This window comes from Danio rerio, chromosome 18 (assembly GCF_052040795.2).
Source record: "Danio rerio strain M-AB ecotype USA chromosome 18, GRCz13ab, whole genome shotgun sequence".
In the NCBI taxonomy this organism is placed as follows: domain Eukaryota; kingdom Metazoa; phylum Chordata; class Actinopteri; order Cypriniformes; family Danionidae; genus Danio; species Danio rerio.
This window is the reverse complement of record NC_141038.1, coordinates 39,081,485-39,103,713: the sequence shown is the minus strand read 5'-3', so window position 1 is coordinate 39,103,713 and position 22,229 is coordinate 39,081,485. Positions and strand designations below refer to the sequence as shown.

General features: G+C 42.4%; 2 protein-coding genes across 5 annotated transcripts in view; both read right to left on the bottom strand.

The window, feature by feature from the left end:
• The window catches only part of clasrp (CLK4-associating serine/arginine rich protein), a 777,720-nt gene that overhangs the window by 593,250 nt on the left and 162,241 nt on the right, over positions 1-22,229 (bottom strand). The gene's annotated exons all lie outside the window — the stretch shown is intronic.
• tmem91 (transmembrane protein 91) overlaps positions 1-22,229 on the bottom strand; it is an 85,258-nt gene that overhangs the window by 6,654 nt on the left and 56,375 nt on the right. For 3 of the 4 annotated variants that reach the window (XM_087293341.1, XM_087293343.1, XM_087293344.1), the window contains exon 3: positions 12,800-12,946. In XM_087293341.1, coding sequence (XP_087149467.1) covers positions 12,800-12,946 — 147 coding nt within the window. Of the gene's footprint in view, positions 1-9,129; positions 9,851-10,034; positions 10,114-12,799; positions 12,947-22,229 lie in introns of those variants that run through there. The other variant, XM_087293342.1, reaches the window with a different exon arrangement.

The window sequence follows — 22,229 nt, the reverse complement described above, 5'->3', positions numbered from 1 at the left end:
TGATTCCACATCATGTCTTTGTCCTGCATGTGGGTTAATTTGTTAATTATTTTCTTTATGATCAAATGATTTTAAGATTTGCTGCATTGTAAGAATCATGAAAATAGTGAGAAATAAGGTAACAATGACGATAAGATATCCTTTCAAATGCTGTGAATAGTTCAAAATGATTAAAAATACATAGCCATGAACCAACAAAATAAATATGCAAACCTTTAAATTATCTAAACTAGAAGTAAAAAGTTCTGTGCTGTACTTATAAGTTACTGTGAAGTTCTATGTCTACAAAAAATACATATTTTATTTTACTTTTTGGCTTAGTCCCTTTATTAACCAGGGGTCGCCACAGCTCTATAAACCGCCAACTTTTCCAGCATGTTTTTATGCAGCAGATGCTCTTCCAGCCGCAATCCATCTCTTGGAAAATATTTTATTTTTTATCTTGCATTCAATAAAACATTATACAAAGTTATTTTTTATTTTCAGCATAACAACAGTGGCACTGTTATCTCACAAGTACAGTAGTTTTTTGTTAGACATTCTAACAAATGAATACAAATGTTTCAAAGTAAAGACAAAAATAAAAGGAGATTATTATTATTATTTTTTTTTAAGAAAAATCCATGAGGACCAAATAGATCCATCAGATCTTTGATGTAAATCATAGGTTAATTTGTTCAGAGGTAGAAGTCTGGTTGCCTGACTCAGCCACATATTGACTGGAGGTATCTGAGCAGTTGACCATAATAATGTACATTTTTTGGCCAAGTATATGCAAAAATTTAATTTATCATAAAAATGTATCATAAAATTAATATTTTAAAAGCTCTTAATGTCATTTAATGTAATAATTTTATTTTAATATAGAGTTCGTTAAATCGTTATATGTTGTAAGCAGTTGGGCATACAATAATGCTCTTAATTTACAACACTGATTGATTTTAGAGGAATGCTTACATACTGTACATATCTATGTATTTAAAAAAAAAAGAGACAACAATTTGGTTATAGATGATGAAAATTTTATTTTATTTTTTTTACAGATTTTATTACATGCTTTAGATTCAGGGTTAAGGTCATCCTCTTCTAGATTACAATAAAAGAAAATCCACAGTCAATGTCATACTCATCAGCTGGAGCTTTATTTAAAAAATGTATGTTCTCTGCTCCAGCCAAAACTTGCAGGTACCTTGCAGGTATTTAGATTGCACCATCATATTGTTGTTTATTTCTCAGTTATTTTGTTGCTTTTTGAGAATGATGATCCATAGACCTTTTAACCCCTCTTCGTTTAGGCCACATGTCGAATCTTAAAAGAAGAACACAACAACATAAAAATATATTAACATCCTTTGGACTGGGTAACCTTATGCTTATGTCTGTGCCAAATAATACAAATACATACTTTTCAGTAGCAAACAAGCAGGAAAGTTCTTTGAAGGAACCAGGATGAGTTGAAAGGTATTTATAGTGGTTGGCCATCTCTGCCACAAGAATCCTCTGCTTCTCCTGAAGAATCCTGACTAGCAGGATGATGTTGAACACCCTCCTCTTTGTTGCTGGGTCAGCAGAGTCTAAAATATATTTATAAAAAGAAAGTTGTATAACAAGGATTATACGTCAACTTTTAAAGAATCAACACTGACAGAAGTCTAGTGTACATACCATGCCATATCTGTTTTTTGTTGTCTTTGCTTCTGCTACTGAAAAAATGACAGTAATAGTAACAGTTACAATTTTTCATGACTACATGTAATATTAATAAGAATTTCCTCACCCTCTGCCCACTCCTCTACGTCACAGACCAAAGTCTTCCAACTGGTTTCCGGTCACTGCCAGTTTCATGGATTCTGTTTTCCAACTTGCTTTGCAGAGCTGTTGTGGTCTACAATGATACGCAATCAAAAATCACAATACTATTTAAATAGGTTACTGAACAACTAAAACAAATTCTACTGGATATCGTTACCTTCTGATATCAATAGGTCGGCAAGATGGCCAAATTGTTGAATATCTGCTAATTCCAGCACATGACCATGAGAGTTACAGTAGCATGTCTGGTCACTGCAATCCTATAGAAGAAATATTGCACTGTTCAACCTCCTTCCCAAGAATAAAACCAGGCATATCCTGGTATGCCTCACTCCATTTCACCTGGTTAACATATACAAAAAAACAAACAAACAAACAAACAAGCAAATAAGTAAACCAATAAGTTTTGGCATTTACCTGTAGATCAGTTTAAGATAATCATATAGTTCATCTATCTCAGATATAAACTCATGTGCTTAGGCATGAAACACACTAAAATCATGGGCTTAAAGATGGTGCTGAAACTTTGGACAGCTTTTTGCAACTCTTTGGAGGTAGTGTCATTAGTTGATGTAGTCCACAAATCTTCCTGTCAATCCTTAATCCTTAGCTGTAAACAAACCTTCAAAATATTATCTTCTAATCTAATTTTACTAGGTGAACATCAAAGAGCTGTTTTCTTGTTAATTTAGTTTCAACACATACAGTTTAAAGTACCTTGTGCATTCTTGAAATGGTTATACTTATGGTTCACATCTACTTAAATTGGCAGTACATCTAGTGTGGAAGCAAGACAGATGAAGGACTCTTCCTTGCAAATACTATCCACCTTGTATTGCACAGACTCCCACTCAAGAATATCTCAGAAAAATGTCTGCTGAGAACTTGGCAGTCTATTAAAAATAATTATACCAAACTCTTTTCCACCAATGGAAAGAATATAAAAATATTTTAGGATATATTTATACTTGCATGACCAAATCTGAGATAAAAAGGCCATCAGTATGCCTTAGTTTAAATAAAAACAAATTTTGACTCTAGCCCACTGTCACCTAGATCTACAGATACAGAGACTAATGGAAACATTAAAGTACACACCAACAGTCACTGGAGCAATGCCCTGTCACAGTAGGGAAGATTGGAGTTCCTATGAGCTGTACCAGATAAAAACAACAAAGAAATTAACATTTATAACAATTCTAACTTATCCTAAGACTAGTAGACAAGCAGCATTAGTAGTTTAATTTCCTAAACCCCAATGTGGACAGTTGATGGCCTATAAGGTGTCATAAAATCAGACAAAACTAAATACTTTCTGAAAAAGAAAAAAAAATGATTGGCCACTAATCAACACCCAGAACAAATAGTTTAAACAGTTAGGCCACAATATTTTGTGAGCTTATACTGTAGTTTATAATGTTTTTCATAAACAATAGTAATAGTAAAACTAATGCGTTTCTTTCTGTTATTACAATAGAAGTGAAAGAATAAATGCATTTTATCTCATACAATCATATATGCCTAAACAATGTAGACATTTCATATACATGGAATGAAAAACTTCACTAACCCTTGACTGATTCCAGAGTGGTCTTGGCCCTCTATACATGGTGGTGCTTCCTGCAGATCATCAAGTTGTCATCAAGACTTAAGCTTATAATTGAGATCTTGATGATAAATATGAGTATCAAGGAATCACTCATGGTGATAGGCAGAAACAGGCTGAAAGACACAAGAATTATTAAACAAATACAAATGTGTTAACAGAGATAGAGAGAAAGACAAGTTCAATTTAACATATAGACATGGGTAAAGTGGCTTTACTTTTTGCTTATTAGAAAACAAAATTGGATTTTTAAAGAAATCTAAAGAACCTGAAAAGAGCAAAGAAAAAATATTCATATCTGAACAGTGAACACCTTATAATTTACACCTGTATATATATATATATATATATATATATATATATATATATATATATATATATATATATACATACATACATACATACATACATACATATATATACATACATACATACATACATACATACATACATATATACATACATATATATATATATATATATATATATATATATATATATATATATACATATATACATATGTGTGTGTGTGTGTGGTAGATTAAAATAAAAATTAAATTAAATTAAAAATGTGCTCAGACGGGCAAAATTTCTGCCTTTTTTCCTTTAAAGGCATGGAAAATAATTGTTTTTACAATTAACCTTTGGAAACACTTGATGTTCTTAAATATTGAAACAATTACGAATACATTTGTATTATTAGAGTTGCATACTGCATATTATATATAGATTTTGCACGAATTCTATTGTGGAAAACAACAATCTGGTAACACTGTTCCTCATCTTAAAATGTATTTATTGTTCTAATGCATGACGTTATATGTGAGAAAAATATGTTTTTAATAAATGAACTTGATGTAATTAGATAACGTCGCTAGTTTACAGTACATGCTTTATCAACAAATCGTCTTTATTTACTTTTTACGTACCTTGTGGAAAACCGCAGTGAACCTTGGGATCGCAATGAACCTTGGGATAGCGAGCATAGACTGTAAAAAATAGATCGCCACATACAATGACCCCAACTTCAATGAATAATTTAAAATGAAGAAAGATCAGCCAAAAACATTTTTAAACTTAGTACTTGAAATGTAATATTTTTTAAGTAAAAAAATAATAAATAATATGAATGAATCAAAGTTTTATTAGTAGTATAGTTTTACAGTTAACCTAAACTGGACAACCGAATATATTTTCACTCATTAAATATAAAGTTAATGATAAAATATTTATAAACACCAACTAATCTCCAATAAAAATACATTATGCAGCATTAACATACTATTTAATGTTGACAGTTGAACTCATCTGCGAACTCACCGTTGATGCAGTTTGACCAATAGCAGAGCGGCGTTAAACTCACCGTGAAGGGATGTCACGTGGACCGAAGTTTATTCATACAGTAGTTTCGACCCAGTTTACAGACGCTTTTCATGAACAAAATAAAAATTACATATTTTTAAAAGAAGAAAACTGCGATAATAGGCGTAAATCAGGTTTTAAAAAGTGCGTTGACATCTATTGGTAATTATACGAGCCTCCAGCGTCTCCCTATGACGCTTCAGGATCAGGTACAGATTCTATAGGGAATCCCTGCACGTCTAAATGTGACGCTAAAGGGGTACCCTGTGCGTCAATAACTTACGCCGAGGGTTCCTGACCAAGCGTCAGTATATGACGAGTTGGGAGTGAGAATGTGTTGGTCACAAACAGAGGTGGACACATTCCACAATTTAGGTACTTGAGGTAAAGCACACATAACCTTATAAAATATTACTCCAGTAGAAGGATAAAGTCTTCCTTTTCAATATTAAAGAGCACTTATAATGAAAATCTGTTTAGACAGAACTGTTTGCAGGTATTGTGTGTCGTATTGGGGTGATCTAAGACAAAACGTCTCTTTTTTTAAATTTCCTGACGTTAAAATAGGATCCAAATCCCTCCCATTTTGAGGCCCACCGCAGCGTGTCATAGGACTGTGGTCCACCCAACAATATCTGACTCAGGCACACTCTGACAGGCACATGGAAATAGTGGGCGAGGAGTATTAGCATTAAAGGCACAGGCAACAACAGCTACATTGTGTTAAGAGCAGAAAATCTCGATAATCTGAAAGGTATAATAAATAATCTGATGGGTGTTTTAAGCTGAAATTTACAGACACATTCTGGAGACACGAAATACTAAATCCTAAATCTTGAAAAAGGGGTAAAATAAGTGCACTTTAAGTCAAAGTACGAAAGTATAAAAAGTCAAAGTCATAGTTACTGATGACTAGGCCCACACGAAATCTACACATGCAGAAATCCGCAGAGTTTTTACTACTTATTTACTGGTGTAAATGTATTTGACTTTATATTTATTCAGTTTTTTAATTAATTTCAGTAATATTACTGTGATATATAAATAGTAATATTAAAATGTTCTTATGATTTGTTTACAGTACAGTTTGTACAGTTTTGTATCTGTCTTTTAGTGGATAGTTGCTTTGCTTACTAATTTACCTGGTCTAATTTGACTTGCATTGTAAACATTAAATAAAAGTTAAAAATGTATTATTTTTTATTTCATAAATTAGGTTTTTAGTTATGATATTCCTAAAAAATATTCAGCAAAAATGTGCAGTTTAAAAAAAAAAAAATGTTCTGAATTTGCAGAACTGAACCCCATGTGGCTCAGTTTGTAGTCAGTGAATCATTTAATAGAGACTCACTCTGATCAGATCATTTGAATCAGCGAGCAATTTAATGGAAACTCACTCTGAACAAATCACTTGAATCAATGAGTTGTCAGTTCAGTTCACAAATATATTGATGCTAATGCTCATCAGTTTCCCAATGAAGTGTTGAAGATCGCTTTCATGATTTCCCTTCTTACAGGACGAGCTGTACAGTGGGCGGATGCTCTATGGAATACCACCAGTCCAATGATGGCCACCTACTGTTCAGTCCAATTTGTGAGCCGACTAATTTATCTCTGATTAGATGACAATTTCTCTCTCCAGAATAACCTTTAAATGAGCTTCAAATAAGCAGGAAATAATGAAGTAAAAGGCATAATGTTTTGTTTTGGATTGTAGTGGAGTAAAAGTAAAAGTTTCCCATAATAAAAGACTCTTATGAAGTACAAACATATGTTCTTAAGTACAGTAGTAAAGTCAAAATACATGAATACTGTCCACCACTGGTCACAGGTAATGTAAACTGATGAAGAGAACCCATCAATCTATCACATTAATTTTAATTTGATTTGGGGTCATTAATACAGTCATTCTGTATATTTCAAAGTTCTTAAGGAGTGTATTGTGAGAGAATAGAGCTCACTACTGCAGTCCTTTATATAATAGACTTATAAGCTTATGATTAGGTCTACTCAATAAGTCAACATTTTGGTCTGTTTTCTCCCATTGATTATTTGCACGTTTCATAAAATTCCACTGAGCACATAACATTAGAATTCTTCAAATTTATATAATTGTACAAGGTTATTTTCACACCCTCGGCTCGTTCCTGCAGCTCCAATCACCACTCTCCCTCACCATTCACCACTCACCACAACCATGAACAATCACCTGATTATTGATCACTCGCACCTGCACCTGCAATCATCCATGCACTATATAAACTCACCTTCTTTATTTACTCACCGGTTGGAATCAAAATTAAATGATTCTCCTCATCGGCTCTCCCTCTTCCTCATTTTACTCTTCCATGGATGTCCTTCTTTACCTGTTAATGCAAACACACCTGCTTAAGGGAAGCGACATAAGCTTGGTTGGTGTAATAAAAGATCTGAAACTTACCATTTGAACTGTGTGTGAGATCACTCTCCCTCTGTTACACCACTTACCTGCTTCATCTCTCAGGATTTGTTGCATTGCGTAAATAAATACCCTTAAAGATATAATCATCTTTGTCTTTGTTGTGTGACCGAGACAGTATTCCAGCCTAAAGAAAAGTCTAAAGAGGCTAATGAAGACTAGCACTGCTCTGACTGAAAGCTCTCTGGATCTGTTTGCTGGAATGGTGCATCCCATGTGGCAAACCTTACCTACCACTCCCCTGAGCGCTAATGCCAACCCTGTTGTCATCACAAGCACGCTGCTCGCTCACCCCGTTTTCTCCAACAATGCTCTCTCTATATTGAGGCTAATGCTCATCAGTTTCCCAATGAAGTGTTGAGGGTTGCTTTTATGATTTCCCTTCTTTCAGGACGAGCTCTAAAGTGGGCGGATGCTCTATGGCAGTGGTCACTAAACTTGTTCCTGGAGGGCCGGTGTTCTGCAGATTTTAGCTCCAACCCTAATCAGACACACCTGAACAAGCTAATCAAGGTCTTACTAGGTATACTTAAAACATCCAGGCAGGTGTGTTGAGGCAAGTTGGAGCTAAACCCTGCAGGGACACCGGCCCTCCAGGACCGAGATTGGTGACCCCTGCTCTATGGAATACCAGCACTCCAGTGATGGCCACCTACCAGTCCTTTACCAACAACTTTAAAGAGGTGTTCGCTGTCCCACTCACCCCCCTCTCTGTGGACGATTAATTGATCACTCTACACCAAGGTAACACCACAATTCACCCTGCACTGCTAAGCACTTGCTGCTAGCAGTGGCTGAAATCAAGTGGCCCTCCTCGCTGCTTACCATAAAGGTCTACAACTGTAAATCCGCAAACAGATGGTGATTTATGATGACAGTGCTAATTTGGAAACTTTTATTAAAAAAGCCATCAGTATATCTCAACACCTATCAGCCTGACCTACCTCATCGTTCGCCAATCATGTTTTATCCATCAGAACTCCATCACCACCACAGGATATGGAAGAACCCATGATTACGAATGCCTTGACACCTCTAAACGACAATGACAAATTCGCAACCGACTCTGCCTCTACTGTGGAGAGCAAACTCACCTCATTTCCAGCTGCCCAGTCCGCCCGCCTCGTCTAATGGTGATTCAAGTTACACTTACTCCATCAGTATCCCATACACCTTATATTAAAGCTCAACAAATTGTGAATTCTCGTACTATCCCCATACATGTGTTGGTGGATTCTGGAGCGGCTGATAACTTCATGTCTTCTCACTTCATTACTAAACATCATATCCCCTCTGTGCATAATGAAGTTCAATACCAGATAACCACCATACAAAACTCACCATTAGACAATAGCAAGATATCCTGATGAACAAAGGAATTAATCATCCAGTCTCCTCTTAACCATTCAGAAAAATATGCTTTACTCATCCTTCCCCGAGCCAATGTTGACGTCATTCTGGGCAGACCCTGGCCCGCACAGCATCATTCCAGCATCAACTAGAGCACAAGAGTGATCCTGGGTTGGAGAGCATTAGCACCAATCATGGTTACACTGCTCCTCCTGTTGTTCACACTCCACACCTGGATTCCCTCTCCATTCACGCCACCACCATAGAAAATCCTTACCACTCCTCCGCAGTCTCCATTCTGGCCATCAACACTCCCTATCTCGACATCTTCAGCAAGGATTGAGCCACACTGTTACCCCCACATCGGTCCTGGGAATGAAGCAACGACCAGCTGCCAGACGGCAAACTACCGTAGGGAAGGATCCACCCTCTTTCCCGTCCTGATCATGAGGCGATAAAGAATTATATCGACAAGTCTCTTTGTCAGGGGTTCATCAGACCATCCACTTCTCCATCTGCTTCGAGCGTTTTTTTTTTTTTTGTGGCAAAGAAGGATGGAGGACTAAGGCCCTTGACCTCTGAAGTGCATACAACCTGATCCATATCCGAGAAAGAGACTGATGGAAAACGAATGAAACAAAATCTTCTGAGACTTCCTCCATTGTTTCACAATTGTATAGATGACATCTTAATCTACTTCCGTAACATGATAGAACACCAGTCTTATGCACAGAAGTTCCTCCACCGTCTCCGTGAAAACCACCTTTTTCTGAAAGCAGAGAAAAGGGTAAATGTGAACTCCACAAAACCTTGGATACATGATCACCACTTAAGGGATCAGTATGGAAGCAGGCAAAGTGGACGATGGGACGAACCAAAAACCCTGAAAGAACTGCAAAGGTTTCTGGGGTTCGCCAACATTTACTGACACTTTAAAAAGAACTACAGCCTCCAACTCCTGTAACCTCCCTCCTTAAAGGCGGTCATCGCACACTTTCTTGAAACCCCTGATGCACGCCAAGCCTTTGAACAACTTTGTGTTCACTACAGCTCCCATCCTCCAACATCCAGATCCCACTCTGCTCTTTGTTATGGAGGTAGACGCAGCTGATGCCAGAGTTGACAACGTCCTGGACGTCCATGGACGTCCATGGACACCCTGGATCCGACACTCCGTAAGGCATTTCACCACCGACACCAGAACACCCAGCTTCCTGAGGGCGTGGTCCTCCGCGCCAGTGGTCTAGGGTGCCTGGAGTCACCTGTGGAGTGGGTGGGGGTACTGTCATACCCTCGGCTCATTCCTGCAGCACCAATCACCGCTCTCCCTCACCATCAACCACTCACCAAACCCGTGAACAATCACCTGATTACTGATCACCGCACCTGCACCTGCACCTGCAATCACCCATGCACTATATAAACTCACCTCCTTCATTCACTTACCGGCTGGAATCAAAGTCAGATGGTTCTCATCATCGGCTCTCCCTCTTCCTCTTTGTACTCTTCCGTGGATGTCCTTCTCCTGTGGATGTAAACATACCTGCTTAAAGAAAGTGACTAAAGCTTTGTTGGTGTAATACTGAGGATCTGATATTTACCATTTGAACTGTGTGTGAGATCACTCTCCCTCTGCTACACAGCTTACCTGCTTCAACTCTCAGCATTTATTGCATTGCACAAATAAATACCCTTAAAGATATAATTATCTTTGTCTTCCTTGTTTTACTGTAACAGTTTTGAGTATAAGAATAATAATAATAGCACTGTCGACCAAGAGTCTATTTTAAGGAACAATTTGTAAGATTTTTGTCATTAAAATATTCTAAAACCACTTAAAGAGTCTTTATATTTCGGTCACTCATGAACCTACTATTAACATCATAGGCTCTTGATTTCCAGTTTGATTTTCAGCAGCACAGCACAGGGAAGCATTTTAACAGAACTTAAAATGTATTTAGCATAATAAAACAGCACTGCTTCTTCCCCACTTGATCACAACCAGTAAGTTGCCGACCATACTATAATAAAAGCTTAGCTGCTTTCATGCCAAATTACGATTGTCATCAGTAATTGCTTCACTGCTCTCATTACACCGCTACGGCTTTCAGTCTTAAGGACTTTGCACACTGAAGTCCGAAATTCTAGTATGATTTTTTTTTGTTTGCATTTGTATGCCATTCATAGTCATCTCGTAAAAAATCCTAGCACACTGAGTCTGATGCATATTAATTTTTCCATTATAAAAAAAACGAGAAACATTTCAGAGTCAGTTAGCAGTAGTACTCTGTTCTCTCTTCTCCAAAGTAAAAGAAGAAAAAGGAATAGGCTACATGTTGTGTTCATCCAATACTGCATTGAGGAAGGAAAGTTCAGCTCATTATCAAAGAGCTGTGCTATGATTATACCGAAATGCAAAGTTTATTTCAGGAAATCAGCTAATTTTTGATTCATCCTTGTGATACTTCACACATTCACGTACATAAACAAATCTTGAACAGAGACTGGCAGTACCTATAGACATTGCAATATATGGTGGACGTTGACGTGTTGAAGCAATGGACCACATACAAATCATGCTTTCTATATCAGAACACTTTCTATTTCAGTATGCCAAATACATGGAGACACACCAAGCAGAGAGGTGCTCCAGTCACTGAATCCAGCATATAGGGGTTCTCAACTGTCCGCCACATTCTGAATTTATTTTATACACTGTGAAATTTATCTGTTGCTCAAATGACGGCGTTTTGTATTTAGCTTTTCACTTGTATGGTGGCTCTAGTTCGATTTTTTTTTTCGACGGACAAAAGTTTCAGAGGGAGTGTGTTAATATGATTGACACAACGTTAGGTCAAATACATGAGTTTTGAATACTTTGGCTCATCCATGAACATGAATTTTGCACAGGTCCTACAGGATGTAATGAAGACAACAACTCCCACAACTCAATGACGGCATCATCAAACTACAATTTTGTTTGTTGTAAATATGCGCCCTCAAATGAGAAAAGTTACATTCTGTGCCCTTAAAGTGTTTGAGTGCCTCCTACTTCTGTATTGATAATATGTGAACAAAGCTTTTTTAACTATATATTTTCCTAAACATTGGCCCTTTACTGTAAAAGCTATATTTCATAATTGACATTGATTTCAAGTTGATTTCCATATTCATTTGTGTTAAATAATGTGTTCTGGCAATGTTATATTTACATATATGTTTTAGTTCAGTTTTTCCACTGCTCATGTCTAGTACGCTGTCTCACGTAAGAAGTTAATGTGTTGCACACATTTGGGAGAACACAATATTTTGGATTATACTTATAACCTAAGTGGGTTGTGACAAGATTGACAGATGTACAGCATACACTCAATGCATCACTTAGCGGGTTTCCACACAGGCTTCTGCATCTTGTTTATATACACTATGAACAGCAGCTACGCTAATTATTCTCTCTATCCTCTATTTCCACCTGGGGATACTCATCCCGAGGTCCTTAGATTATGCGGAGTCACTGATTGGATCCAAGACCAGCGACGAGATGATCCCAAGGTTTCCATATCCTGGACCAGGCCGTATCCTGAGCTGCTGCTGCGCTGATGGTCATGGGGAGTGGAGAACATGAGTCTGATTCCAGTGACGCTCCAGGGACAGACGAGTCTTCGCTGAGGCCAGCTTCCAGCCTTCACCGCGGTGACTGAAGCTCTGCACAAGACTTTTGGCCAGCGGAGAAATTAAAATGGTCGTGCCCAACTGAGTCTGGTTCTCTCAAGGTTTTTTCTTCACTCTCCTATCAGGTGAAGTTTTTTTTTTCCCTATCCGCTGTCACCACTGGCTCGCATGGTTCAGGATTGGTAGAGCTATGCATCGATGAATTTGCTCTTCAGTGTCTGAACTCAGTAATGATTTTAAATCACACTGAACTGAGCTAAACTGAACTGAACTTAAACACTAAAAAACTAAACTACACTGTTCCAGTTACTATGACCATTAATGTGAAGCGGCTTTGACACAATCCACATTGTAAAAGCGCTTTACAAATAAAGCTGAATTGAATTATATAGATGTGTGAAACATCTGATATAAAATAAACACAAAAATCAAAAGAACTTCATGAACTCTTGTGTTTTGGGTAAGCAAGTTCAACATGCCAGATATACATCAAAACTTGTAGACTAATCATAGGAAGGCTACATGTACCATACTCTTACCTTTTGGGAAAGATAGAACGCAGCAATGCCCAGAGGCCAGAAACAACAGAGCATGGAGAAGAAAGCCAGACCCAGGTAATCTTGAGGGATCATGATGGGAAAGTTGCTCTCACTGTCTGTATCACTGAAGTCATCACTGGAGGAGTCCTGTGGGTAAATATCAAATCCATCAGCACTGCAGAGTAAAAGTCTTGAGAGGTTGCTTGTTGCGTAATAAAAATGAAAGTAAGAAATAGGGCTAAATCACACACTTCCCAGTTGTTTGATTAAGAATGGGATGTTTTGTTTTGGTTAAATATGCAAATGAGACATTATTTCATTAAATGATTACTTCGCCCTGATGTTGTTCAACCCCCTGAGACCTCCATTCTTCTCCAAAATACAAATAAAAAGATATTAGCACTCTGGCTCTCCATATACATGTCTCGAGATGTTTAAAGTCCAAAATAGAAAACTTCGATGTGACTTCAGAGGTCATATTGAGAGGCCATTGTCATACTGCTCATAGTAAACTTGCACCCTTTCACTCAGGTCAGGGTGCAAGTTTACTACGGGCAATATGATGCTTGTGTGTTGTGCTGATGACCTGACTTTTTTTGTCATGTCAATGTCAATGTCAATTTTATTTATATAGGACTATTAAACACAACCAAAGGTTGACCAGTGTGCTGCACAATATAAATAACAGGGAGAAATATATAAAATTAGAGCTAAAACAAACAATTCTCACTGATAAAATGCCAAATCCAAAAATATACGTTGTTAACCTAGATTTAAAAACAAACAGAGATGATATGCAGTTGAAGTCAGAATTATTAGCCCCTCTTTGAATTGTTTTCTCTTTTTTAAATATTTCCCAAATGATGTTTAACAGAGCAAAGAATTTTTTCACAGTATGTCTGATAATATTTTTTCTTCTGGAGAAAGCCTTATTTGTTTTATTTCGGCTAAAAAAAAAGCAGTTTTTAATTTTTTAAACACCATTTTAAGGACAAAATTTAGGCCCCTTTAGGTATTTTTTTCCGATAGTCTACAGAACAAACCATCATTACACAATAACTTGCCTAATAACCCTAACCTGCCTAGTTAACCTAATTAACCTAGTTAAGCCTTTAAATGTCACTTTAAGCTGTATAGAGGTGTCTTGAAAAATATCCAGTAAAAAATATTTACTGTCATCATGGCAAAATGATGAGTGATTAAAACTATTATGTTTAGAAATGTGTTAAAAAAAATCTTCTCTCTGTTAAACAGAAAACGGAAAAAAAATAAACGGGGGCTAATAATTCAGGGAGGCTAATAATTCTGACTTCAACTGTAGATCTAATACAGAGGGACAGAGTCCACAGTAGGACCAGCTACTGCAAAAGCACAGTCATTTCTGCATTTCAGCCTCAACTTAGGGATAATTGTACAATAATCATAATAATCTCTGGTTTGATGACCAAAGAGACCATCCAGGGGTACGTTTCACTAACAATGACATAAATTGTGACTGAACTTTCATAGTACAATGCATCTTTTGGGAAAAGAACAATGTAATGATGAGTGTTTCCCAAAACCCTTAGTTCCCCTTCGGTTGGGGAACTTCAGTGCCATGAATGGGAGGATTCGGATCAGAAGCCGCTTATCTGGAGAGTATTAAACGGGCCAATGAATGAAATTAATTGGCAGCGTAAGCTTGCGCAGGTGTGCGACATCTGCAATTATCTCAGCATATAAGCACACCTGAAGCCAGCAGACGCCATCCTTTTCGCTTCAGATCCTTTCTGAGTGAGTCGATGAGGGTTCCTCTTGCTGATCAGCACTTCAGAGCGAACGAGTGTGTCTCCCGGTCCAGAGTGGGTCTTCGCGGTGGCAGACGGTCGAGCTGGGTTACTCCCTTGCCTGCGGTTCTTTGGGTCCGGTCCTCCAGAGCGGTGCGTATAGTTGCAACTTTCCTAAAAGAGCAACACAGTCGTGCAGCACGTCCTTTTCAGGATGGCGCTCCGACTGTGCGTTTCTGGATGCGGGGGTTTCCTGTCTCCGGATGATGGACACGATCACTGCATTGCATGTTTGGGGGTCCAGCATGTTAATGCGGTGCTCGCGGGCGGTTCATGTCGTCATTGCGATGCCATGACCGTTGCACAGCTAAGATCGCGGCTAACTTTCGCAAGAGAGCGAGCCACCCCAGTTGCCTCCTGCTCTAAAAAAGCAGCGGGCGCTCGGGCAGATCTGAGGGTTTCAGCAGGAGCTAATCCGCCGCCCACGGGCTCGCGGACCTCTCGCTCCTCACGGCGCTCCATCCAAGCTTCGGGTGGTGAGAGTGATCCGTCTAACCAGATGGTAGCTCTCACACTCGCTGACACCGGAGATCAGATGTCCTCCGCGGCATCGGAGGGTGGGCTTTCACTGTCCGACGAAGATCCGGACCCGCTCGCCCCCTCCGGGCAGGTGAGCGCTGTCAAATCGGATCCTGAAGCGGACATGTTAGCCGTGCTTTCCCGGGCTGCTTCGGCCGTGGGGTTGGAGATGGTTTATCCCCCAGCTCCGCGGCCGGACCGACTAGATGGGTGCTACGTAGAGGACCAGAAGGCGAAGCCTTCGAAGCCTCTCGTCCCCTTCTTCCCGGAAGTGCACAGTAGGCTCACGCAGTCCTGGAGGGCACCTTTCTCTGCCCGTGCTGCGAGTGCCTCCGCCCTCACCGCCCTTGACGGCGGAGCTGCCAGGGGGTATGAGGCGATCCCGTCAGTGGAGCGCGCTATCGCGGTCAATCTTTGTCCGCGCGGCGCCTCTACGTGGCGGGGTTTGCCCCGCCTCCCGTCCAAAGCCTGTAGGTTGTCTGCCTCCCTCGGAGCCAGAGCTTATAAGGCTGCGGGCCAGGCTGTTTCTGCTTTGCACGCGATGGCCACCTACCAGCGCTACCAAGCGCAGGCGCTGGCCGAGCTGCACGAGGGCGGGTCCAACCCAAGCTTATTACATGAGCTGCGCACCGCGACCGACTATGCTCTTCGGACTACTAAGTCAGCCGCGTGTGCGCTGGGGAGGACGATGTCCACACTTGTGGTTCAGGAACGCCACCTCTGGCTAAACCTGGCCGATATGCGCGACGTTGACAAAGTTCGCTTTCTTGACTCGCCCATATCCCAGGCTGGCCTGTTCGGCGACACCGTCGGTGAATTCACCCAGGAATTCAAGGCGGTGAAAGAGCAGTCGGATGCGATGGGCAATGTCATCTATCGGCGTGGCCGTAAGCCCGCTCCGCCCGCCGAGCCATCCACCTCCGCTGTTCCTCGCCGAGGGCGCCCGCCAACGAGTGCTGCCCCGCCCCCGCCTGCACCTCCGGCCAAGCGGGCGCGGCGTTCACCTCGAAAGCAGGCAGCCCCTCCTGCCCAGGGCGCCGTTAAGTCCGGTAAACGGACCGCGAAGCGTCCCTGAGACAGGCCATCCGGAGAAGAGGAAACTTGCTCTTTCCCCGCTGGAGGGCGGGGCCCCGATAACAACGGTACTTTTCAGTGCCACCAAAACATCAGTAAAAGAGCACTTTTTCCCTTCCCCGGATGTGACTGCACAAGTTCTGCCAGTCCGGGACGCGCTGCCTTCCGGCTCGCAGACTCTACGTGCTTCGCCAGTGGCTCACGAGCGCTGGGGGGACGGTCTCCCTTTCCTCAGCCCTCCAGCCCCCTCTCCGGAGTCAGGGTGCGGAGCCAGAGCGAATCGCTCTCCTCCAGCTCTTCCGCGGGACCCTCGTGCTTCCCGGATCAGCACACCCACTCCGCGCTGCCCCACCGCTGGTACGTCAGCGATTGTAGCGATGACTCCATTAGCGAGGGCTCTGCCTGCCTGGTTAGCGCGGGCCAGCCCCTCGCGGTGGCTCATACGCACAATCAGACTCGGTTACGCGATTCAGTTCGCGAAACGGCCCCCCAAGTTTACGGGCGTGTATTTCTCCAGGGTCAACCCCCTGTCCGCCCCTGTCTTGCGAGAGGAGATTGCTGCCCTCCTGGCGAAGGGTGCAATCGAGCCGGTTCCTCCAGCCGAGATGGAGAGTGGGTTTTACAGCCCATACTTCATCGTACCCAAAAAGAGCGGTGGGTCACGGCCAATCCTAGATCTGCGCGTTTTGAACCGCTGTCTGCACAAGCTGCCGTTCAGAATGCTCACGCAGAGGCGCATTCTCCAATGCGTTCGTCCTCGGGATTGGTTTGCAGCCATAGACCTGAAGGACGCGTATTTCCATGTCTCCATTCTTCCACGCCACCGCCAATTTCTGCGGTTTGCGTTCGAGGGTCGAGCGTGGCAGTACAAGGTCCTCCCCTTCGGGCTCTCTCTGTCTCCGCGGGTCTTCACCAAACTCGCGGAGGGTGCCCTAGCGCCCCTTCGGCTCGCGGGCATTCGCATACTCAATTATCTCGACGACTGGCTGATTTTAGCCCACTCGCGGGAGCAATTGATTATGCACAGGGACAAGGTGCTTCGGCATCTCCGCCTACTGGGGCTTCAGGTCAACCGAGAAAAGAGCAAACTCGCCCCCGTGCAGAGGATTTCTTTTCTCGGGATGGAGCTGGACTCGATCACCATGGTAGCGCACCTCTCCGAGGAACGCGCTCGCCTGTTGCTGAACTGTCTGAGGGAGCTCGACAGCAAACTAGTGGTCCCACTGAAGTTCTTTCAGAGGCTCCTGGGGCATATGGCATCCGCAGCCGCCGTCACGCCGCTCGGGTTGCTCCATATGAGACCACTTCAGCACTGGCTTCACGATCGGGTCCCCAGACGCGCATGGCACGCGGGCACACACAGGGTCTCGGTTACTGCGCTGTGTCGCCGCGCCCTCAGCCCTTGGAACGACCCCTCGTTCCTACAGGCCGGTGTGCCTCTAGGACAGGCGTCCAGCCATGTTGTTGTTTCAACAGACGCTTCCAACACGGGTTGGGGGGCCGTGTGTCGCGGGCATGCGGCTGCGGGCCTCTGGAAGGGTGCCCAGCTGCATTGGCATATCAATCGCCTAGAGCTGTTGGCAGTGTTCCTCGCTCTCCACCGCTTTTTACCGGTGCTGGAGCGGCAACACGTGCTGGTCAGGACGGACAGTATGGCGGCGGCGGCGTATATCAACCGCATGGGGGGTATGCGCTCTCGCCGCATGTCTCAGCTCGCCCGCCGTCTGCTCCTCTGGAGTCACCCGCGGCTGAAATCGCTGCGCGCCATTCACGTCCCAGGCACGCTCAATCGTGCAGCCGATGCGCTCTCACGACAGCTGTTACGCCCTGGAGAATGGAGACTCCACCCTGAGTCTGTTCAGCTGATATGGGCGCGATTCGGGGAGGCCCAGATCGATCTGTTTGCTTCCCCCGAGAACGCTCACTGCCAGTTGTTTTTTTCCCTGACCGAGGGCTCTCTCGGCACGGATGCACTGGCCCACAGCTGGCCTCGGGGCATGCGCAAGTATGCGTTTCCCCCAGTGAGCCTGCTCGCGCAGTTTCTGTGCAAGGTCAGGGAGGACGAGGAACAGGTTCTGCTAGTTGCGCCCCTTTGGCCCAACCGGACCTGGATATCAGAGCTCTCACTCCTCGCGACGGCCCTCCCCTGGCGGATCCCTTTGAGAGAGGACCTACTCTCTCAGGGACAGGGCACCATCTGGCACCCTCGCCCCGATCTTTGGAACCTCCACGTGTGGTCCCTAGACGCGAGGAAGACTTAGGTAACCTACCGACTGCGGTGGTTAATACCATCACTCAGGCTAGAGCCCCCTCCACGAGGCGCGCCTACGCCCTGAAGTGGAGTCTATTCACTGAATGGTGCGTCTCTCGCAGAGAAGACCCCCGAAATTGCCAGATTAGTGTTGTGCTCTCTTTCCTTCAAGAGAAGTTGGACAGCAGGCTGTCGCCCTCCACTCTCAAGGTTTACGTGGCCGCCATCTCCGCTTATCATAGCGCGGTAGCTGGCGGCACCGTGGGAAAGCATAACCTGGTCATCCAGTTCCTTAGGGGTGCTAGGCGAATTAATCCATCTCGCCCCCTTCTCATGCCCTCTTGGGATCTCGCCCTCGTTCTCACGAGTCTGCGATCCGATCCCTTTGAGCCACTCGAATCAGTATCTCTAAGATTTCTGTCCCTGAAGACAGCTCTGCTGGTTGCGTTGGCCTCCATCAAGAGGGTCGGGGACCTGGAGGCATTTTCGGTCAGTGACTCGTGCCTGGAATTCGGGCCGGATTACTCTCACGTCATCCTGAGACCCCACCCCGGTTATGTGCCCAAGGTTCCTACCACCCCCTTTAGAGATCAGGTAGTGAACCTGCAAGCGCTGCCCCCGGAGGAGGCAGACCCAGCCCTTTCTTTAATTTGTCCAGTTCGCGCTCTGCGCATTTATGTGGACCGTACTCAGAATTTTAGATCATCTGAGCAGCTCTTTGTCTGTTATGGCGGTCGGCAGCAGGGAAGTGCCGTATCAAAACAAAGATTATCCCACTGGATTGTGGATGCCATTTCACTCGCTTATTCGAGTCGAGGTCAGCCGTGTCCCCCGGGAGTTCGTGCACACTCCACTCGGAGCGTTGCATCCTCTTGGGCGCGTGCACGCGGCGCCTCTCTAACAGACATCTGTAGAGCTGCGGGCTGGGCGACACCCAACACATTTGCAAGGTTTTACAATCTGCGAGTGGAGCCGGTTTCCTCAAGGGTATTAGGTAACCCTTTGGTGATTGAGGAGACAACTCGGTAGGGTGTTGAAACACGCTTGCGGCGCCATTCTCCCTAACACGGAGGTACGTGCGCCTTTTTTATCTGTCAGTAAAGTTCCCCGTCAGGTGAGCCCTGCAGATTCCTCCGTGGCCCCCAGCACTGACTCAGCGGAGGAGTCACTTGCTGGCCCACTACGTTGTAGGTCTGCCCGCTGGTCAGCCCGCGTTTTGGGTATAGGTGCCTGCTATGCGTGATCCCCACTAGGCGATCCCATATGCTTATTCCGCCACGGTTAAGTCCCCCCCCTGGGTGGACCCGTGTCTTCCCTCTCCGCTAACCACTCTTTTGCTATGCGTACTCCCCCTTTTTAGGGCTAGTCCATAGGTAAATTCTGCCATCTATCCCCCCCTTGGGTAACGGATGGCCTCCGCAGCGTCCTCCCTATCGGGATTGCACGCTTCCCAACGTACTGTCGTATTTCCTAGAATTATCTAGATGCTCACGACTTCCCAAAAAATATATCTAAATCCGTAAAACTTCTGTTGAAGTAGGATAAATTAGGGCCAGGGACACGTTGGAGGACCGCGCCCCCCATGATGTGGGTGCGTCACGCTTGCTTGACTATCTCCTCATCGGGGGTGTTGGTAAGGTGCAGTCATTATGGCGCTTTCCATATTCTCCCATTCATGGCACTGAAGTTCCCCAACCGAAGGGGAACGTTCGAGGTTACAGAAGTAACCCGGGGAACGGAAGTGCCATATTCCGTCGCCATAATGACTGTCCCTTAGCTGTTTGAAAGTCTCTTCAGCTTAAAAGGATGGCGTCTGCTGGCTTCAGGTGTGCTTATATGCTGAGATAATTGCAGATGTCGCACACCTGCGCAAGCTTACGCTGCCAATTAATTTCATTCATTGGCCCGTTCAATACTCTCCAGATAAGTGGCTTCTGATCCGAATCCTCCCATTCATGGCACTTCCGTTCCCCTCCTCGGGGAACGAAGGGTTACTTCTGTAACCTCGAACGTTTCTCTGTCACAGATCCATTGTTTGAACCAAGTTACATAAAATGCCCGTAATGACGTTCTAAACAGAGTGGTAACCAACTCTTTAGAGAAGAACCTCATAATTTCTTTGTGCAAATTAATCTTAAAAAAATCAATGTTAGTTTTAGCAAAAACATGCACTTGTTTTCCATATTAATTAAAATATATGTAAATGGCACATATAGGACCTATGTTTCGTTTACAAATATTATTGAGAATATTACATATTCTATTCTAAAAAAAATAATAAAAAAATTAAAAAATTAAAATGTATAATTTATTAGGAAATAAAAAATGTATACTTGAATAATTTTCTTCTTCTTCTTCTTCTTCTTCTTCTTCTTCTTCTTCTTCTTCTTCTTCTTATTATTATTATTATTATTATTATTTTTTTTTATTATTAGTAGTAGTAGTAGTAGTATTAGTATTATTATTATTAAATAGGATATTGCTTATTTATTTTTTATTTGTTTGAAAAGTCTATTTCTACAATTTGACATTTGCAAACCACTGATGTTTTTGGTACCAGTTAAAAGCCTTGCAGGAGTAACTAAATGTTAATGGAATAGATTTGTCTAATTAATCCCATAATATAATACGTAACAATATTTCAATCTAGAAGTAATAAAAGCATGAATTGTTTTTTACACATTTTTTTCTAGATAGAATGGGTTTGACTGATTTTAAGAGTCGAAGCTGAAAAAAAAAAGGATTTGACCAATGCATTTATCTGTTTACCAAATCTCAAGCCGTCATCAAAGACACCCAGAATTTTTACCCAAGGATTCACAGAAATGCTTCATTTACCAAGATTTACTGTTGGTGTCCTTTAAGAACTGAACAATTATTTCAATTTTAATCTGACAAGCAGACATCTCCTACCCGCTTAAACTCAGAACAAATTTGAGTGTCATCTGCATAACAGTGGAAAGACAGACTATGTTTTCTAAAAATAGAACCCAGTGGAAGTATATATAAAGAAAAAAAAAGAATAGGGGCTAAAATAGATTCCTGGGAAACACCACATGACATGTAATTACAATGTTTAGATTATTTTTTGGACTTTGAACGACATGCTGGGAAGTGATTAATAAAAGTATTTTCTTTTCTGGGTAAACTAATGTTTACTAAATGTACTAGTTTGTATACATTTTAAGCACAAACAAATCAGAACATATAGACATGTTACTATTATTATATTACTATTATTTTGATATCTTAATTTTATTCATTCATTTTCCTTTGGCTCTGTCCTTTTATACATCAGGGGTCGTCACAGCGGCATGAACCACCAACTTATCCAGCATATGTTTTACACAGCAGATGCACACACTATGGCCAATTTAATTTATTCAGTTCACCTATAGTCATGTCTTTGGACTGGGGGGAAAACCGGAGCACCCAGAGGAAACCCACGCCAACACAGGGAGGACATGCAAACTCCACAAATGCTGGCTGGACCAGCTGAGTCTCGAACCAGCAACATTCCTGCTGTGAGGCGACAGTCCTAACCACTGAGCCACCATGTCACCCATTTTGATATATTAATTTATTTCAGTTTATTTTTGTAGAATAAAATGTTTAAAATCAGACAAATTATGCATAGATTTTTGTCTCTCTGTAAAAAGCTTAAGAATATGGATATGAGTAAAAGTAATTTGGTGTAAATTATGTAAATGATGGACATTTGGAGATTTATGACTCAAAACTCATTTGCAAAAATCTGTTT